The sequence below is a fragment of the Ascidia mentula genome, chromosome 5, assembly GCF_947561715.1.
Source record: "Ascidia mentula chromosome 5, kaAscMent1.1, whole genome shotgun sequence".
Taxonomy (NCBI): domain Eukaryota; kingdom Metazoa; phylum Chordata; class Ascidiacea; order Phlebobranchia; family Ascidiidae; genus Ascidia; species Ascidia mentula.
In genome coordinates, this window is record NC_138570.1 from 2,416,598 (window position 1) to 2,437,370 (window position 20,773).

Genomic DNA, 20,773 nt, shown 5'->3' on the forward strand with positions numbered 1-20,773 from the left:
AGGGCTAAGAGAGATCGACAAAAGTCGGGATCGATAAGCAAACTTGGTAAAGTTTTGGTCTCTTAGGTGGCCCTAATGCCAACAGCAGACGCGGTGCGTGTGGGGAGTCTTGATCCGGCTCAAGCCGTATCTCGCTACCCTTCGCAAACAAAACACCTTTGAGCTTGAACGGAAACTCTCACGCGATTGTAATGAGTTGTGTTGAAGCTAAAGCCTGGTTTCTCCCTTAAAGACCGCAAAGGTCGGCAGAAACGCAATCCACGAAAAGTTGTGTTACGCACGTGTTGCTATGGAAGCGCCATATGGTACCTCCGGAAGAGAATTAAACCGCGCCTAAAGGGGGCCTCGCGTAATAAGATGCCGACACTCCGGATAATGCAAAATGCACGAACACAACTCTTTCCCAGAAAATGTGTTTTCATAGCACAAAATCTGGAAATATATGCGCGTTGGTTGCATGACTGTGAAAAAGCACGGAAGAGATGCCTTGTTTATCATCTAAAAGCAATACAACATTTTACGTTTCCAAGAAATGAGAAATGGCACAGACTTATACGATTGAACGGGAAATCGCTTCACGGTCTGACAATGGTTAGTGTATGACCAGGTCCAAGGAAATATCCAAAACGTAGAGCTTGTAAAATCCATGCAGGGGGTATAAAATGTAAACGTCGGGCGATTGTTGAAAGTTCAATAGTTCCGCCGTAAAAAAGGTTTAGAACAAGCGGTCGCGCGCACACAAGAGTCTCGTTCGTCGGGAATGGATTGGGAGGGCCCGCGGCGAAACACAAAAGCGACCGTTGGTCCTTTTGTGCGGGCGCCCCCTCACATTCCATTCCAAGTTTCGCGCCACATCGAATCACGTGATATCGTTTTGGCGGGAGCGTCGGACCAAAACAAGTGCGTCATTTCATTGAGCTGCATTTGAGCAATCGAACACACGACCACTGCGGTTGGTTGCAGCAGTGTTTGCATCCTTGGTATTTCACGAACATTTAAGGAGGCACAAACAAAGCGCTTTCAGTTGCACGATTATTTAAACTGTCAAAATAATTTCAACGAAGATTCTGCAAGTAAAATGCAGTGTAACTAAAGTGACAAAAGGCGAACTTTTATTGCTACTATTGTTTACTAGGGATCGAAGCATTTGTAAAACGTTGTGCATTGAACTTGGGTCCGAGCTCGTAAAACACAGATGAAGTTCTTCGATACTTTTGAAATTACAAATGCGTTGGCTGTGTGTCGAAACCGACCGTATTTTTTTAATAATTTCGTCAGATTGGCAAAGGAATAAAAACGAAACTCGACTTACTCGAGCACTTTGGCACATTTGCACGAATTACGTCAGACAGTTCGATGCGCAACCACAAAGTGACGCAACCCAACTGCAACATTTCACAATGCTCTCCGTCATCGTTTGGCCTTTCTCGACTGCGATATGCACAGAGGGGCGTGGTGTGGGCGGACCCCGATTGATTGCAAAACGTTTTGTAATTTCTCCAACTTGTTTTTCGAACAAGGTCAGCCTACGCCCACGCGAATTTGATTGGAAACAACAAGTGGACGTTACCTTTTAAATCCTCTGCTGTTCAATCAATTTTCAGTTGACCAGGTGGTGAAACTTCCTATTTTCAGTCTTTCCATCTTGCGAAGGCAACGTCGGTAATCCTCCACTACTCCGGTTGAGTGTGAGACGCCGATTCCAGAGGAATTTCCCATGTTGCCAATCTACTTGAGCGGAACTTGACGCGCGAATAATTGCTCTCCGATTACTCCACGAGCAAAGAATTTCTGCCGGCGTCGATTTTTTTTGTGCCTGCAGTAAACTTTGTAAGTCTTAACTTTTCAAGTCTTACTGCAGGCGTTACGTCATGTCGTTTGTGTTCAAATTTCTAGTGCTTCGAGATAAGTGCGTTTTGTTTTCTTAGATAAACTACTATGCCCTTCACGTGTTTTGGTCAAACTCTTTCTCCTCTTAATATTAAGAACCCTTGAAAAAGGCTTTTAACAGAATGCTTGCTGAACTCGTCGGCATCTTAGCACCGCTATCTTATTTGTTTTACAGTAATTTAGTTTGTTCAGATTCGAGCATGTCATTATTTGGTATAAGGGTTTGTCCGTAATTGTGGCCTTTTTGATTACTTCACATAAATAGCTGTATGGGTTTGTAAACAAAATCTGTATTATTTGTTTGTACTAATAGATTCGATTTCGTCGTAACTGCTTTTTTTGTATTTATTTTTCAGGCAACCCTGGTTTATGAGGTAATGACAACGGGGATTTTGGTAAGAGTTGTTGACACCCCGTCTTCCTGTTTGCGACGGAAGAGACCAGCACGACTGTAGTTATGGAGACAACGCCGAATTGTGCACTTCCCCTACGCCACTTAGTAAAGTCTCTGGTTGAACCTGTTTGTACGAGGGGCTCTTTACTGTTGATATGCGGCAATGCACGAGGCTATACATTAATTAGGGCATTCAGGCTTACTTGAACTTAACCAATTGGATAAACGCTGACCGTCTAAAACCATTTGTCAGCGAATTAAAATTATTTTTAAAACGTTTTGTGGCAGAATTGCTACCAGGAATGCGCCCGTGCCCTTCTGGAGTTATGCTATCTAAGCGATCAGACACCTACGCTAATCGCTCGAGCGAATTCAAGCTTGATGACTCAATGAACTGAAGCTGTCAAGTCATGCGTCTACATGCCTCCCGTTATGTGCGAGCTTATGATGAAACTGCGCTCATGTCGTTGTAGCTGTAGTGCTGCTATATTTGTAACCTAAATGATAGCGGTGCCATTGTATGGGCTTAATTGGCCGGAGAAGCCACGAAGATCTTGTTTGTGTGTCTTTTGTGGTAGAACGACGGGTTATTACGAGTCATGAGCGTGTGGTTTTTGTATCGATTTTGTGTTTGTCATATCGCTTCGGAATTAAAAGCATAGTGATTCTGGTTTTACAATCGGGTATTTTTGCAATGCGACGTTAGCCCACAGCCATTGCCACAACCTTTTCCTTCTCCTGTTTTGAACCCAGAAACTGTCGTGTCACGCAACCTGTGATCATCCTATACTGAAAAGTCATCGTATAGATTATGACGTAACGAGCAAGCAATGATTAACTCCTTTATACCGAAAGATGCCAACTATTTCAGCAACGATTTTTTGTACCTTTGGTCAATCAAAAAATGTTACTAAAGCTTTCTTTCTTGTCTCAAGCTCTGCCTGCAGTCTTGCAAAACATAACACGCACACAACGTATGTCCCATCATTTTGCGTATATTGTGGCAAAGGTTTTGAAACAGCTGCACACGGACTATAGGAAATCGTGGCTCTACAGCAAAAAGCAAAGGAGATTTGGGGTTTTTAGTGCTTGATTTTTTAGATTTACGCCTCGCCGGGATAATCGAATCTACAGCAGCACACATGTATAGCAACTACAACAAAACAGGGGTTTCGAAAGAAAATGTGTGGCTTAATATTTACAGATACGTCAAAAGTTTTTCAACAGAAAGAGATTTGGGGGTGGTTGGAACATAAAAGTTTGTTGTTTTTTCTGTTTCGTGAGTTTGTTGGTTTTTTGTACTCGTTTTTTATTTTTTTGATCGAGTGCGTTTAGACGCTGACGGTGTTTTTCGCGTTTTTCAAAAAACAACAACCAACAAACTGCTGGAAACAAAAACAAATTAACAAAAACAAACAAACAACAAACGGTAGAGAAAAAACGTAGCAAAAATTGTCTAACACAAAAAAAACAGTTCAAAGCCAACACAGAGCCCCTGGTTGGGCTTAGGCACACAAACACACACACAACACAAACAAACCAACAAACGAAAACAGAAACCCACAAGAAACAACAAGAACAACCAAAACAAGCACTCTTGACAATTAAATAGAATATATACAGTTTTAAAGAACATAAAGACGTATTTAACAAGTATTTAACAGGGACATTCGAGGTAAGACGGCAGATAGTACCGCTCTCGCCTCCTTCGATCCAATCCCACACTACACACGTTATAGCAGCAGTAAGTATTGGATAGTAGATCATTGTCTAAACGAAATAGCAACGCAACTCAGCGAACGAACGAAGTGAATCAACAAAAATACGAACGAACGTTGTTTTAACAAATTGGCCGCGAGGGAGCCGGTTGCCGGCGGTTGTTTGAAAACTCCGGGTGTTAACACACTTTACTGCCGACTTACCAAATTACACCTTCGTTTTGAGTTTAATGAACTCGACTGTCAGGAAACAGCATGTTTAGCACCGCGTGGATAAAAAAAACGACAATTCGCGATTTCACCTCTGTGCAAGGGTTTATTTTCGGGTGGGGATGCAGGGGCTTGCCGGTCGGTCACGTTTACGTTGGGGAAAGCACCAAAAAGGGACGGCGCGGGGTCTTGGCCCCCGAAAGGCACTATGGGGAGAGCTATGGGCTCCATGGGGCCTACGGCAGCAACATAAGACGACTTACGGGACAGGTACAGTGAGCATAGGGGGTTAGGGAAAGCGAAAGAACGAAGGTGAAACGGCAATACTGTCGACGAAGAAAGCACGGCAAAGACCGACTTCTGTGGCACTTTAGACGGCGGAAAATGCGTCGGACTTTCAGGGGGTTTTGTTCTGGTTTAACGCACGTTTACTGGGCTGCCACATTTTTGCAACTTGAACTAAAATTTTTTTGTCGATGATAAAGCTGCAATTTAACATTATATTTGTTCATTTGGCGGCTACTATGATTAACGCGGGTTTGTTTACCAACACAACCGTACAAACGTAAGGGTTGAGCAGCATCAGCAGTATTGTGGGAACAAAAACAAGCGCATTTTTGAAGGAAACTGTCCGTTTTTTGGACTGGCAGTGAACGGTGTTATACCCTCATTTGTAAGCAGGTGTAGCTACTCCACACGGCAAACTACTAACTAAAACTAGGAAAGCGCAGATGACCAGGTTATGGCAAAAGTCGGGCTTAACGCTATTGGCGGCGAAACTAGCTGACACAAGCATGATTTTGCTTTAGGCTTCACGATATTGGCAGTGGCAGTGAAAGAGCTTACGTAACGAGACTCCATTAAAAATAGGTTTGGCAAACGCACGCAATGGTGTCGTTAATCTAACTTCAAAGAATGACCTTTTTGTCGCTTATGTACAAGACTCCGTTGTGTCGTTTAATAGGAATGTGGCGTTACTTTAGTTTGGCAACCTCGCGTGGGAAAAAACGGTGGCGCGGACAAAACTCAACTTATGCGGCTTGAAAAACCGCTCGGAACACTATTGGGAGCTATGTTAACAGCAGAACATAATTATAAATGCAAACTGAGAACGTGGACCTGTCAAACAAACCGTTTAAAGGTGGGAGAAAATCACACGACGGCGGCATCCTAACAACTGAACGGTCAGCTAAAAATCAAACATCACGGTTGAAAAACGGAAAGTGCTGGGCGAAAATTAAAAGGCAAAACAAAACTCAAAAAAGGAAACAACGAACAAGATTCGCTCGGAGGCCGTGACTCCATGAGGAGGTTCAGTTGACAGTTTGGTCTCTGCGGCTCGGGGCTCGCATTCACAACAGGTTGTACATTCGTACATTATTTACATTACTTTTTACACGAAATGGAATTCGGGTTTTGGTTAAACCGCGGGTATTGTTTTGTCAATTGTCAGTTGTTGAATGGTTTAAAGAAAACCTCCTCGTTGCCATAGGTTACGTTTAGTATAAAGTGCTCACGTACACCGCAGTGCCGAGGTGTGGGTGAGGAGCAAGGTGCTCCTCTTCCTCGGAGCTCAGCTCCGCATCAGGATAAAACTCGTCGCCGATGTCGTTGGCGTCGCTGTCGTCACTGCATTCCTGCTCATCGGAGGAATATGTGAGCCCACAGGTGGAATGGTGAAGCATTTCCCCGCGTTCACATTTTACTGGCGACGCGAAAGACACAGGTTGCACTGAGGAAATTTCGTTTAGGAGGTCGCGTAGCTTCTGATGAAGGAACATGTTCGTTTCGTGAAGAGATGACTTTTCAACTTCCAACCTCATCTGCTCGTCCTGTAAGTGGAGCGAGTACTCCTTCGCCTTCTTGAGGATGTGAACTTTGGGAGCGCGCTCCGTGTCCGCAAGCTCCGGGACACACTTCCTTAGTGTGTGGAAGGATGTGCGAAGACCCTCGCGGCGTTGACGTTCCAGAACGTTGTGAGCTGCGCGAATCTCCTCATCCGAACCGCTGGTGGCAGAAGAATTCGACTCGCCACTAATTGCTCGGTGTTTCCTTGGTGACGCGGGATTGCTGCTGTCTCCGGTGGAACTTGCAGGGCTGCTCGCCGGGGTGTCGTACGTTATCAAGGGTGCGGCGATTTGCTTGGTTTTGTTGACTTTTTTCGACGCCTTGCGCTTTTCTGACAAGGCGTCGGTACCCGTGGACACGACGTACACCTGCTCGCCGGTCGGATGCAGGCCCTGAGAAGACGGGGTTTCTTTCTTGGTCGAAAAACTCGGGTCGGACTTGTTGCGCATTACGCCCGTGTCGGTAACCATGGAGATACCCTGCAGGGAGAAGATCGGCCTCCTAGCAACGGCAGGTTGGGAGGGGTTGGCGTTCGCGCCGGGCAGAGAATCTTTGGGCTTCTTGGCGGGTGGAGGACCGTTGATGACGTTATTTGAACTTGCGGAGAGCCGCATGACGGGTGTTACGGTGGTGGTGGTGTGGTTGGGGCTGCTAAAGCGGCGTTTTGTCGTTAAACCGTTTGAACCGACCGAAGTAGTCATAACGGGAAGGGTTTTTAACTGGAAGTTGACCGGCTTCCCATTGCCGTCCGCGCCCGGCTTCACGTTGTTGATCACCATGGTAACGGTCTGCTGGCCGTTTCTCTCAGTTTTGGAAACCTGGAACTTGGTCTTGGCCTTGCTCTGGTTCTCCTTGTCGGAACCGTCGTGGGTTCTTTTTCGTATCCGATTGCCGTTCGATGTGACCAGTGCCAGTTGTCGATGGGCCCCGTTGAGTCGTGAGACGAGGGTACCGACCACTTTGCGACCTTGGGAGAGGACGCCTAACGTGGTGGTGGTGCCTGATGCCTTGTGTGGTGAAGCTTTTTCTACGGTCACAACGTCAATTTCCTCATCTGCATATAAAAAAGAACACTGGTTAGGAAAGAGTTTAATGGACTGATTCAAAACGTTATATGTGGTAGATATGCGTGTGGGGGGCCCGGTGTCTTGGTTTTAAGTTCCCTTTAAATGGGAGACTTCCAAGTAGCAGGTGAAACGCGACCGATGGCCTGGGGCTCATGCCTAAAACGCAGGTGGCAGACGCGTAAAGCATTGGCGTCGTGTATACATCAAACGTTCCGTTGACCAAACAAAACCAAATGCAAAGCGCACATGGCTCCTTGCTGGTGAGCGAACGGGGGTAGAGCGCAGACCGGTACTGTGCGGTGTTTTCTCGATCAGATACGCGAAACAAAAACCGGTATCACCGCATTACTTGCATCGCGCTTCAACCGCTACGTGCTCGGCGACTAAATTCATTAGACTCCTGCACTTGATTATGACGTCACAAATACCACGATTTCCGTTTCACATGTCAACGGATAAACGCAAACTGAACAAAGACCAGCGTGGTCTTGTCACACGAATGCAGCAGGTGGCAATTATGCGCGGGCGAATGCAACCAACGGTGCCAGGCAGAATAAACCGCACATACCGAATGACATACGCAAAAGCCCGCATTGTAGACGGCCCAATGCGCCCGGAATAGCGTTTTTGATCCTAAGGCATCGCCGGCCAACCGTCACCTGTTGTTGTAAATCCCCAAAGCCCCGAAACGCGTCGATTTGCCCTTGAAAAATGCGACCGACGATCATACTCCGGTAAAATGCGAGCCATTTCAATCCCAGTGGGCCACGTAAGTGAAAGCATATGTGCCGAGGATGAAAGCCACCAATGAATAAAGCGCAAGCGACTGGATTGTAAGAACAAGGAGGACAGTGTAATCTATGAACTGGTACCAAGCACAGCTGCTCTTGTAACCTTATCTACGAACATAAATTACACGCCATGTATTTTCTTAGCGTCACATTTAAAGGCAAACAGATTTGCACATCACAGCACGACTTATATGCAAAACAAAGCCTGCCTTAAAGGCAAAGATGTTAACATTACAAGAACAAATCCATGGCCTGCAAGTTTTCGTCAAGGAGAGCGTTTAAACTTTAAAGTTTGTACAACGCAACCTGTGACCAATTACGTTAAATCTAGCGTAGTCAGACGAAACGATCCAGTAGCAATTCCCCTGGGTGTAGGATGTCGTCATTCCCACGTACATAGACGATGCACCATGGCATTGCGCAACGCTAAATGGGTTGCCGCCACCGCCACCGCCCCAAAGCGCCTAATTGCACTGAGCGTAGTGTTGTTCGTAGTAACATTATGTAGGGACACGCCTATCGAACAAAGTCCGACGTCAGCCAATGTAACGAAGTTGTTACGTCCAATAAGTGGAATGTCATGGTTAACGGTATATTTGCCTACATGTTAGATAGAGTGATACAATCAAGTTTATTTCGGTTTATTTCACTATACAATAGTGGTGATAAGCAAAACTATTACCACCACTTTCCACTGGGAAATAAAAACAGTTTATCGATAACCTTAAACATCCATGAAAACCGAAACAACAACCATTTCGCGTTAAACCGAAAGCGGAATATATGTGAGGCTGCTGTCGCGTCGAAGCGCCACCCGACAAGGAGAGGCGCAAGGTCGAGATTACGAGCGGCAGATGGTAGGCGGCTCCATCCGCAAACAGGGGATTCTCTCATAGTACGACAGCCTCACACTGCGCCCAAGCTTTTGGAGTTTTTTTTTCACTCGTGGATAAGTAGGAAAGACAGTTTAGCCGCAACATCTGGCGGGCTGAGGAAAAAGCAGCGGCAGACCGCACGTCATCAATTTGTAAAAGCGTTTTAAAGTAAGACCGACGCATGCGCTTTGATGTAAAATGGGTGAATCTTGGCATCGCAGCGTTGAGAAGCTACATACGAAAGTGAAGTGAAGCGGAGATAACACAATTAACAGTGAGGCGTCCTGAAATAATCCCAAAATCGGCACCAGTGCGATGTACCAAGTGTGGAACAACATTAAAAGTAGTGACAATTTCTACAATTCATTCATTAAGCGAAATACTTCGAATTCGAGAACGAACATACAAAATGCTGGCCTGCTTAAGGCGAAGCTAAACGACTATAAAGCATATTTTGGTGCTGACGACATGACGATAATAATAACGCGACATATGGCCAGAGGCGCCGGCCACGAATTACTGTAGCGGACGAAAAATCTAGTCAAACGATTGCGAGGGCACTTCAAATGATAGCTCGGTCGGAGTACGGGCTCTATATTCGGCGCTATGTCACGCTTATTAACCAGAAGCCGCGGGCATGACGGAACAGCGTGGGTGTCTGGACGCCGGCTTCGCGCATTTTCCCGATTCTGCAATCAACAGAGAGACTACCAGGCGCAAAAACTGCACGTTTGGGGACACGTTCGGAAGCAAAAATCGACCTTAAGGGTCGTGGGAACGCCGGCAACCCTTCTGCTTTACAACAACCAATTTACAGGGCCTGTGGGGTCACACTTTTTGGTTGGTACGCAGAGGCGACTCGCGTTACTTCACTTGTTCCGGGATCGACTCGCTGTTATCTATTATCTCATCTCGATCGGTTGAAGTTAAACAACCAGACCCAAAGCAAAATCCGAAATGACGCAAGTTGTGTTGGATGGCATGTGCGTAATGAACATGATTCAATGTCATATAAGCTACAAAGTCACGCGTAAATTGACTCTTATCGACGGGGAATCTGGTGCTGGTCTGCAGACGGTGCGCAGTGGGAGGCGAGTAAAAAGAACGAGACGTAAATACACCCGTCTGTGCTTGCACCTATATAATGCTAAAACACAGCGCGTAATTGATTATAGGCAACTCGATGGCATTAACAGGCCATTTCGCAGGCAGGCTGCGAAAACTTTACCGGCCATAATGCGAATTAGTCGGTGTCAAATTACCCAGGAAATTGACTTCTTAGGCACCGAAACGCTTACACCCCTTAACAACGCTGGCATGAACGCCTGGACAGGCGATTACGAACACTTTTGACTTGCTAACATGCTCTGATTAACAAGGATTAGTCGGTTTCTTTAAACCGTGCCACCGCTTGACCCCTTCCAGCCCCTTGAGAGGCAACATTCCATCAATGAAGCGGCGAAAAACAATGACTTAACACAAGCTAGCAGAAAATTTCCCAGTTCGGAGGTTATATGACGAATTGGTGGCGAAATTCGAGACACAAGACTGCGCGTTTTGGCAAATTATGCATAACTTCTTCTTGCAGCAGCGTGCGAACGGCTGGCGTCGAGGCAATGGTGCATGGTTTCGAAGAACAGGTCACGCTTGAACGATTTTAGGGCAAACAGGCGAAATCCCAGGCACTGAGTCAAATGAGTTCGCCGACCACCCAACTTTGCTGCGTTGTACACCCTGGCTTGACCGGTAAGGTGGTTAAACGTTAACAAGCGGTCTTAGGTTTGTGTATATGTGTAACGATCCATGCTGCTTTACGTAACTGAAATGGAACGGTATTCAGCACAACTCTGGGTCAATCCCAAAACGCAAGCCTTCGTCTTGGGGAATTTGGCAACGTTCCTGCGCATACTACACGATCGTTTTGACCAGGTGTTACGGAGATTCGTGTCGTATTTTAGCAGACAGACACCGTCCCTAAGTACCCTATGATGACTACTCCACAATACGCGTGGGATGCCTGTTTGCGTACATACGCTTGGCATTCCACACGAAACCAGGATGTGTAGTGTATTTGGTTTGTTTGAGTGGCAATATGGGCGGTTGCGTCGACAACAGGCCTGTTTGGAGCCATCCACAAGCGGTGGCAGCGATATCGCAAGCCTTTCCATGGGCTCTTGACGCTCTACATACGTCCGGCACTAAACCACGCCGGAATCCGTGTCAAGGAGCAACACAAACGGCCATGCGATAAAATGTAAACAATGCGCAAGCGTTGTGAGTGGATACCATTGGGCTGTAATGGAAGCGGAAGATTATAGGTTGATATAGAGCAATGTCAGCAGGCGTCCTGCCCTAGGTTGGAAAACACCTCATCTACCGATGCTATTTCCGATAGCTTAATGTGCACCACAATGTGAGCGATGTGATACAAGACATTGCGAGGAGCATGGAGTGACGTATCCGCCGTTCAATTAAGACTTACTACAAGTTAAATAGACTTAAAGTTAACGGCCTGGTACTGTGTATTGTCTGCGTGTGCGCCATAACATGTACTACTTTTCATGAAGTGCAACATAGGGTTAATGCTATGTGTCCTTCAAGATTAACCCAAAAGTTTTGCTGATGGAAATAATGTTCGAGTAGAGTGTCTTGTGCAAAGTCGACGATTCGGGGCATTACTTTACCCGTAAGCGTTGTGGCAAGAACGCATGTCTACGTGCAGGAACATCTGCCACACTGAACGACCGAAGCGTCTAGTTTCACAAACCGCACTTCAAATCCCACTGCCGTGTGCGAGATTTACACTGAACTCCACTTCGGAATCGATTTATCAACGAACGCTGTCGCATGAACCAGTGGTTAAGAAATCATGCCACAAAATCACATGAGTTTGTGGAGTCTAGAATTGATCGTTTGAGGTTGTTTTCCATGCGTCACGCTCGCGTGGTTTTCATTCACGTGACGTGTTTACCGATCGGGATTGGCTTTTGGTGACGATGAGTGGACCACTGGGAGGTCTTAGTTGACTCACTTGAAACACAGCGGACAACTGTGGGCTAACGTTTTCCACAGAGCGGTAGAAAGGGATAAATAGTGGCGGTGTCGGTGTTTTGAAAGGCGTTGAGTCACATTTGTCAAGAGGCTTCCTACGTCACAGCACAGCAGCTGGTTCAATTGAGTTCCCACAATGCAAAACATCCGATATGAGGCGATTTGAAATGAAAACAAACTCTTTTTAAACTAGACTGCGCCATGACTCCGCCGCCGGGCTGGCTTAAAGCCGCCGGAATAATAAACGTAGCACAATAAAAGTGGTGAAAAAGTATTGCCCAGAGCAAACACAGTTCGCTGTGGATCTTTGGAAGGACAAAACTCGATCTGGTGACTCTGCAAAATCGCCTTTGTTTGGTGCACAATGACGTAGTACTTCGTTTATTGGAACATACATGACGATGCATATTTGATAGGGGAAGTGTTTCATTTTGTTTACCGCCGCATTATACAATTCAAACAGTCGGTCTACGGTAATCGAAAACATCGTGGTTACGTTTAAATGTCGAAGAGCGCTGAAGTGGCGGAAAATCCCCGGCGGGCGCATACCGAGCATTCTCCCGTGATCAGGTAAAGAAACTCTTGTTCCGCTTTCAAAGAAACGTCAAGAGTTGACGGACGGTGCAAAATATTTAGCATTTCACACTTAAAAACAGGCTTCGCACACGATCCTTTCACGAATAATCAAAAATGCGTTTTTATTATGGGTCAAAATACATGAAACCATAGTGTTGTGTATGAAGTAGACAATTGGATATTGGTTTTATTCGATGTTAAGCATCCTGAGATTTTTTGTTATTCGCGCCGGAGCCAATTCGGATAAAGGAAACCGCGTTTGGCGTTGATTCATTTCTCTGCATTCAAACAGCAATGACTCAAAATACCGCCGTCCCATTCGTGGAACGGAAGAATCGTCAATTTTCAGCAAACACTTGGAACAAACGCATAGGTCAACAAAAGAGCGCGGTTAAATATCTGGCACGCGCATCGGCGACGTCGCCGCCAAGCTGTTTCAGTTGCAATAAAAATTAGACGAGATGAGACCACACCGTAACACCTGTTGATACGCACACTGGTTCTAACTACTAGAGAGCAGGGGTAGACCCTTAACACAAAAACCCGACGGCTACCCACACTTCAAGCTCTCCGTAACATAACAAGCTACCGGCACTAGTTCGCACGAGCCCCGCAAAAACGCTTTTCGTGTCGCCGCTTGTTGGCTTGATATTTGTTGAACAACCCCCCGATACAGATGTTACCGGCGGTCAGTGAGTCAACACTCCGCACTTTGGAGGGCCTTGTTTATTTGGCATCACATCTGAGTAAGCATATTACAAGCGGAAATGACTTGTTTTCAAAGGGGTACGTCCGGGTTTGCCTTATGTCTAAATCCTGCTGGCATCGGGCAATGTTCGCGCGCAGCCAAACGAGATACTGGGAACCCAGTGACTGTGATGCAATGGTTTAGTTTTAGGTGCAATAACTGTGCAGCACGTCGTCCAGTAACGTGATAAGGCAACCACATGCGTAATGCGATGTATAGCGTGATAATGCAGTGAACGACAGCAGTAACCTAAAAATTTCTTCCCCGTGTCTGATATAGTGCGGCTAAGTTTTTTGGCATCGCAAGGGCTCTCAAGTGCTCTGGGCTCTATACACAGAGCTCTCCGGCACCTCTGTATAAATATTTAAATGCCACAGCACCGTACTAGCATACTACAAGCGGTTTTACGCAATTCCCCTTGGCAGTTGCGAAATCGCTGACTCTGTAAAGTCGATTTTGACTTGCGGTGCTGCGGAACTTTAGCGGGACGCGGCATAGGGACCAGCTTCCTTCGACTCTGCCTTTCCAGAAATGCACAGGCTGTTCGGGGAACGTGCAGCGTAACATAACACCTTTCGGTTGTGGATTAACTGCGTTTGGGCGACAAAATGCGGTTAGTGCTTTACAGAAGAGGCCCATTCTCCTTTAGCGTGCAACCATAGGGCACGGGACATTATGTAGGGTTAGGAATTTCCAAGCGTATCGTACTGCCTTTAAATAATTTAAAGACCAGTCTGTGGTGTTACCGTTCCATCGTCTAGCCTTGCCATTGTCTAACGTCATACGGTTGCACAACAGCTGGTCGATTTTCCTGCGTTCTGCGGGAAGCCAGCGTGAAAAACTTGCTTTGGAATTTTTAGTAAAGCGAATGCGACGCATTTGGAAAGCTAGGACAGACTGCAAGACGCCGCATCATCTCTACCACCACCGAAAACGTTTGAAGTTGAAAATAGCGCGGTTTCCCGATGGCCGTGACGTCGTCCAACGGGAATGCGTTTTGGGTGCAAATCTCACTACTGCGTAACAACCCCAGGCTTATTCAGACCGGCACGCTGGCCAATGTCCCACCAAATACTTCCCAATAGCATTCCTATGCTCAGTCAATTGCGCGCGATACCATATTGGGATTTTGGGCGCGCGATTTTGTGAATGGGAAGTATGGAGCAGTCGCGTACGCTCGTTCCGGCTCCAATACGTCACTCCGCAATTGCCTGTGTTGCTTCGCGGCAAGGCGTGAGGTAACGACCAGGCGCCAAAACTGGAATGCAAATTAACGCGGAACTGTCTGATAAACGGACTAAAGATATTATTAGCATATACGCCAAATCCTTCCGTGTCATCCAGTAGCGCGGTTCCATATTTTTCCCGTCTGTGCCAATGCGGAAACTAGAATAAATCTAAAAACGGAGCCAGCACCAGCGCTCCAGCTTATATAGCGCAGTTTCATTTCCGAACGCTGTTACCACAAGAATCCACTGAAAGAGATTCAGGTTTCGGACCTGCCAATGTCGTACCTAATTCTGCGAACCAATAAACTACTTATCCAGACATTTGGAATGTGTGTCACAGGGAGAATTGTTTATATTCGCTATCCGGCTCTGTATATTTGCAAAGCGCCTCCAGAAAGGTTGTGGATCTCCCGACCCACAAACCACTCGCCTGTCACGTGTAGTACGAGTACATGTCACGAATCCTTGTACAGGACATCCTGACCGGAGAACACGACCTTGTCCCGGCATCCCAGCAAAACATAGCATTCCGTGTGCTAAACTTGTACTAAGCGGGCAATCCCCCAAGCCCCAGACAGATCGAGCATTAAGTTCGTAAGTTCGTGTCAACCTTCATATGGGTTGACTGCAGGAACTGCGACCCGAACGCCCCGCAGTCTGTCGAGCTCTGGGAAGGAAGTTCAAGGCCATTGGCCCGGTCAGACATAAGAGCGACTACGGGAGAACAATGGACTGGAGCAAATGGACACCGGCTACCATAATCAATTATTCCGCCCTGGAATCCCACGATTTGCGATGCTCATATGGAGACAGGCCGCAGGACACAGCAAAAAATTGTGTTATTGTAAGAGAAACCAAAAACTCCGAATGAGTTTTTTTGAAAACACCAACATTGGCACAATAAAATTTATTCTCGTTAGTGGAGCAGGTTTGTTTACAAGTGCCGCAGACTTCCTGGTACCGACCATCTCAACGCTCAACCAGAAATGAAAGGTGCCATAAAACTTTATTACGGCAGAAGAGCGAAATTAGTCGGAGCCGTGCGCCGACGCCTCCGCTACCAAAATATTATGGGGCGTGTGGTTAGCGCTACCGGCACAGCCGGTCCACGGACAATGCCCACCAAGATCAACGCGCACGGAAAAACTTATCATAACAGCGTTTTGAGGCAAGGCGATGACTGAATTCGGCGCTGCGGGTCGACTGTTGGTCTACTTTCGCTAGTGCATGGATCCGACAGACAAGTGAGCGAACGTTAGAGTGCCGCATTGTGTTCTTGCCAAGCGAAACGCCGGGGTTCGTGCCGTGCACGGGGCCGAGAATGGGGGTACAATAAGTAACGGAAGGGGGTCACACATTTTTTGCTGGGAAATCCATAACATATCTTGGCACAGTCGTTTCGCCAGACGGTTTGGAGAAATGACGGTACAATGCTTTAGTGAATAGCTACGCCCTGAACACAAACAGACAGCGCACACAATGTGGCACACTCGAGACGTAGGGCGCTTTGTTGCGGGAGGGGGGCCGGACAAACGAAAGGGGGTCTTATCGGTCAGACCCGGAAAGAGATAACCCCAGTCCGACACGGACAGTTAACGATATATCGCATCCATTATAAACACATGCGGCACGGCGGTTGCACAAGAGAGCATTTGCGGTCAACTGTGGAACGCCATCAATTGCACAAACGGACAAAAGATTTACGAAAGACCGAAATCACAAAGAGGGCTTTGCCTCGATCCGGCAAGCTCACTTTTTCTCACGTACGGTAAGACGGTGAAAAATTGCCCCGTCGGAGTAAACTGAGGACAGGTAATATCGATTTGTCGCTCAAATGCCATTCATTCAAGTACACGGACACTAGAAGGCGATTGGATTAACGTTTGCGCAGATAACTGACAAGTTTTAAACGTGATCGTAATACACCTAAGGGTATCAAACCTCTGAAGTCAGTTGAAGATGTGTAAGGTTTTTACGACCAACATTGCGAAACATTGACCGTGGTCGCCTGTTTTGCGTCTTTTCTCGAGTGGGATTATTGCAGCAATGGGAGGCAAAAAATGCTGCAGAAAGGTCATTCGAGAGCTGGCTGCGTAATTAAGTCTTCGACTACATTGTCACGAGCATAATGATACCTTGGCAAAGTGTCACGCCCTGGTAATCGAGGTAACTTGAAGTGCTTGAAACGGACAGATATACACAGCGCTGAATATTTTCTATGTTGCGCGTCGAAATTATTCGACAGCGCGTTTACAGCTTAAGTGTTAAATAGTCGGGTAGGTCAGCGTTACGCAGAAGAGCCGCTTTGTGCTGGAAACCTATAATTAGCTAACTGCGGTTCCCGCATCAACAATTGGAAATTGCGCGCGTGCCAGCATTGGACGAGATGCGACCATGTTGGCCGAGAACAAAACAGCACAGGCGTGCTGCTGTATTAAGAATCGATCGCTATATGAAAAATACATGAGTTGTTTCGTCAGCGTGTGTCAGGCGCCTTAGCTTCTACGCAACAAGTTTTCATCTAAGTGCTCGAATACAACAAATAGCCCTGTGCGAGTCACCGTCTTTCGCTTATTTATCATGGGCAATCTCCGTGAGTTTTGAATTGCAATTACCATAATGATGGCGATTACAGAAACATGGCATCTCTTCCATTCACAGTGTCTTAACAATTGAAAAGAACTCCAAACATAAAAGGTGACGGACGGACTTACTTTTAATATTTTATGGCACTAGCCGACCTATTCACACATGCGTAGCGACACGAACAGCGACCAGACGAAATTCACGTTTCGCCGCAGCGCGATGTCAGTAAACCAGACAATTGCAAAATATTAAATCTCGCGCCGTTCCGAACAACTGTCGTGAGTTTAGATCAAAGCCGCACACCGCCGCCGACGGCAGAGCGTGGCTGCCTCCAGGCAACCGGAATGACTAAGCCCCATGGGTCGGATACTCGATTTGCGCCGTTATTTGATGATTTCGTATTGACGGCTGGCGCACGCGATGCCGTTGGTTAGATGCCAGACACCTCTAACTCACGAAAAAGTTTGGGAACATTTGCTTTCGCCAAGCAATTAGTCGCCTTCATTGCGAAAATTTAATTTAATTTTGCGCCGTTAGAGGCAATATCGGCGAAGTTGCCCGGCGGAGGAACCGCACAGCACATACCTAGTACCCCGCCGACCCAACTGTCGCTAGGATTAGCGTCGATTTCGCTAAATGGAAATCCGGCGGGGCAAAAAACATAAAACGGAAGTCGCCGTTGCTCAGTTCGGAAAAACTACGCGTTGTAACTGTTGGGGCATGGCAACCGAAGCGCGGGTGGTCATGACTTAAATGCCTTTACGCTCGATGAAGCGTGGCTTGGCTAGCAAAACATCAATCGACCGAAGGACGGACGGATTTTGGTGTGACGTGCGGCGAAAGCGCCAGGTGACTCGCAAAATCCTACGATAACGACCTTGGCGTTGTGAATTCCTACGGTAACGAGGCCCTTATCCCACTGCGCTAACGCTACAAACGTTCCCATTAGCTGTCTTATTCCGTAGGGGGGCTGAACAAGGCTACGCAATCGTTAGGAGGACGGGTTGGAGTCGATTTAGTTATAAGGAACACAACTAGTAGCTGTATATACACCTTCCATTGTATACACGCCACACGATGTATCATTTCGTCTGGTGCCCGAGGCGAAGATTTAATTGCACGTTGGCGCATGTGAAAACTATCCCAAGTACACAATTTCTTGAATGAGCAAGGCTGCGGTGCAAATTGCGCAAGCTTCGACATAGGAAGCGGGCAGGTATTCCGGTAGTCGCCCCGGGCTTTCCTGCGTCAAATTCGCATTGCGATTAACCCCAACAAATCGGGCGGTACTTCCCAACTGACATTTGCAAAACAACACGACACACTTGTTCTGTGAGAAAGTCGCTACGTGCTGACCGAAGCCGCGGTTTGTGTTTCACGTGGAATGATGTGTTCACCTAATGTGGGTTTAGAGCAGGTTTTTCTCCTGCTTAAAGTAACAGAATTCCCCAATGCGCAAGTTTGTCCGATTGAAACAGTGGTGTATCTGGGAGACAATTTGTGTTGGCACCGCTGACGTAAGCTGCAAAGTTGCCTTGGGAGTGGGAATTACTAACCGGAATGTCCAATGTTCCACCCGAGTTTTAAAAAATGTGCGCCAGCAGGACAAGTTTATAATGTTGCATCTATCACAGCACCGCCTTAGGACAAACAACGTTTCTGCGACACTTTTAACGCAAATCAAACATCAAAGAAAAAATGTATCAAAAGTCAAAAACGAAGGTTTTTCGACATCTGGTTTTAACCTATTTTATACCCAACTTTCTTTTACAAAGCCGCAATTTAGGCGACTTACCAACAACATCTCAGTTGACTGCAACCCCCAAGTTTATGTACAACCGTAGTCGGCAAACCAGTTAAAATTTCTTGACGAGTGATCGGCAACCAATGATTGTAATTGCGCGTATCGATTCGCCGGATTTAGCACCTTCAGCGCAAACCAGACACAACAACTGCGAGATCTGAAACTAGACGGGTCTGGGGGCTTTGCTATTTCCGCCACTCTAGCACCGGCGCTGATAGATATATCTGTACTGGCATCGGCGCAAACGATAGGCTAAAGCTAAGTGACCCGTACTGTGGCCGAAATGAAAAGGTCGAAGGTGCTAAGTTGATGTGTCAATCATTTTTTAAGTCCTATTTAATGTGCTACTATCAGCATTAAAATAAATCAACTGACGGAGTCCCTATGCAACCTAGAAATTATGTTCATTTATGTAGAGTTTGAAAACACTTTCGTAAGTTTGAAATCAGCAATAAAATTTTTCACACACCTGAATCGCTTGGACTCTCTGCGCCGTCGCTTCTCCGCCGGGTAACGGGGGGGTTGGCAATACTATGTCGGCGTTCAATTTCGCATCTTTGTTCGGGAAAAACCGACTTGGGATCCACAAATCCGTTGGCGGGAATCAGGCTTGCGGATGCCGGGGAATCATCTCGCCACCGCCGGGGCACTTCGGAATGCGGCTTGTGACCACACCCGTTCCACATACAGTCTTTGATAAGTTTCTGTCCGGAACTTTGGTCTTCATATTGGTTATCAGGAATGACGTGCTTACTGGTATCGACAAAGTCATTCGGTGGCGGGGTAAGTGGTGCAGCGCAATCCATAAGACTGTCGCTGACTTGGGTTAATGTTTCAGTAGTGTTTGAGGTAAGTTCGCTTGCGTAAGTCACCGCGTCGTTATCAGATTCAACCGATCCATCGTGTTCAGGGGACAAAGGTGGGGTTGGGATAAGTTCAAATTTTTTCCATATCTCTTCGCTGGGTGCAGCGCCTTGGCAAGGAATGCACGGTTGGTCATCGTCGACCCCAGTGTAGAAGAATGGTAGCTGGCTGAGGTATTCCACCATGGAAAGATCGTGGTTCAATGCAGCAGGCTTCATTATGCCAAACTGCTGCAGCCACGTAATCAAAACAAACACTAACCAACCTTGAACACTGTAAAGCAACAAAAAACATTAATATTTGCCTGAACTTTTCAAACTATTGTCTGCACTACGAACTCTCAACTCATCTAACATCGGGTTGCTGTCGCTCTCGTCTCGCAGCCACCACGGCCTAGTAAGCTTTTGAGTAGGATTTACTAAGTTTGTGAAAGCCGTACTTCTGCACACTTAAAAGCGCTAGCGAGATGTTGGAACGGTAGCGGCAGGCGGCAATGGTGTGATCCGCACTATACGGTCACTTGCCTATATAAATCAACGGAAGTAAACGCGAAAAAGGTGCGAGCGACTGCGTACTACAGCGCCGGGTTTCAACGCAAAAAACGGCCGATGGTCCGTTGAAAGATGATGACTTTTCGGCCATCTTAGTTGCTCAATACATTTGTGTCAATTAAGATGTGCCTTTTTTTCTTCTGGTGCCTTTTTTCGATTGACCTGTCATCAAGATCCAGCACAGAGCCCATTAGACGATGTGGGGGCTACAGTTACTGGTTGACACTGTTTGGTTGTTTTACTCAATATAGGCCACATACGTGACAGTTGCGGTTATGTTAAAATTGTCTCGCAAGTTCAATGCAGTTTGTCCTGCATTCAGATTAAAGCCAGTTATCATATCACAAACTGGTTATAACATATATAACATGTCACAAGGCCAACATATTTGCGAAAGCTGTTAATAAGGTGCATTGATTTATAATACGTAACACAGCAACACAAGTAAGTACAACAACTTATCAAACTTATTCAACCAAAAGCAATTCTATCAAACAAAATACCACATCTTTTGCTTAGCTTTTCTACAGTAGCTACTACTGTCTAACTAATATTACGACTACTGTCACAA

At 46.5% G+C, this 20,773-nt stretch overlaps 1 protein-coding gene across 1 annotated transcript; it reads right to left on the reverse strand.

Annotated features, from left to right (window-relative positions):
• Positions 1-3,263: 3,263 nt before the first annotated feature.
• LOC145901576 (uncharacterized) lies at positions 3,264-19,920 on the reverse strand. Its single transcript, XM_082989310.1, has 2 exons — positions 19,257-19,920; positions 3,264-7,114 (listed from the first exon to the last, which is right to left on the reverse strand). The coding sequence occupies exons 1-2, from the start codon at positions 19,867-19,869 to the stop codon at positions 5,712-5,714; spliced, it is 2,016 nt and encodes a 671-aa protein (XP_082845436.1). The 5' UTR covers positions 19,870-19,920; the 3' UTR covers positions 3,264-5,711.
• Positions 19,921-20,773: the final 853 nt, after the last annotated feature.

What these genes read in the sequence shown, in the direction of transcription:
- LOC145901576 (XM_082989310.1), bottom strand. Translation starts at nt 19,869, where the DNA reads ATGAAGCCTGCTGCATTGAACCACGATCTTTCCATGGTGGAATACCTC. An exon ending in AGAGAGTCCAAGCGATTCAG is followed by an intron (nt 7,115 to 19,256) that starts GTGTGTGAAAAA and finishes TTTTATATGCAG; the next exon opens with ATGAGGAAATTGACGTTGTG.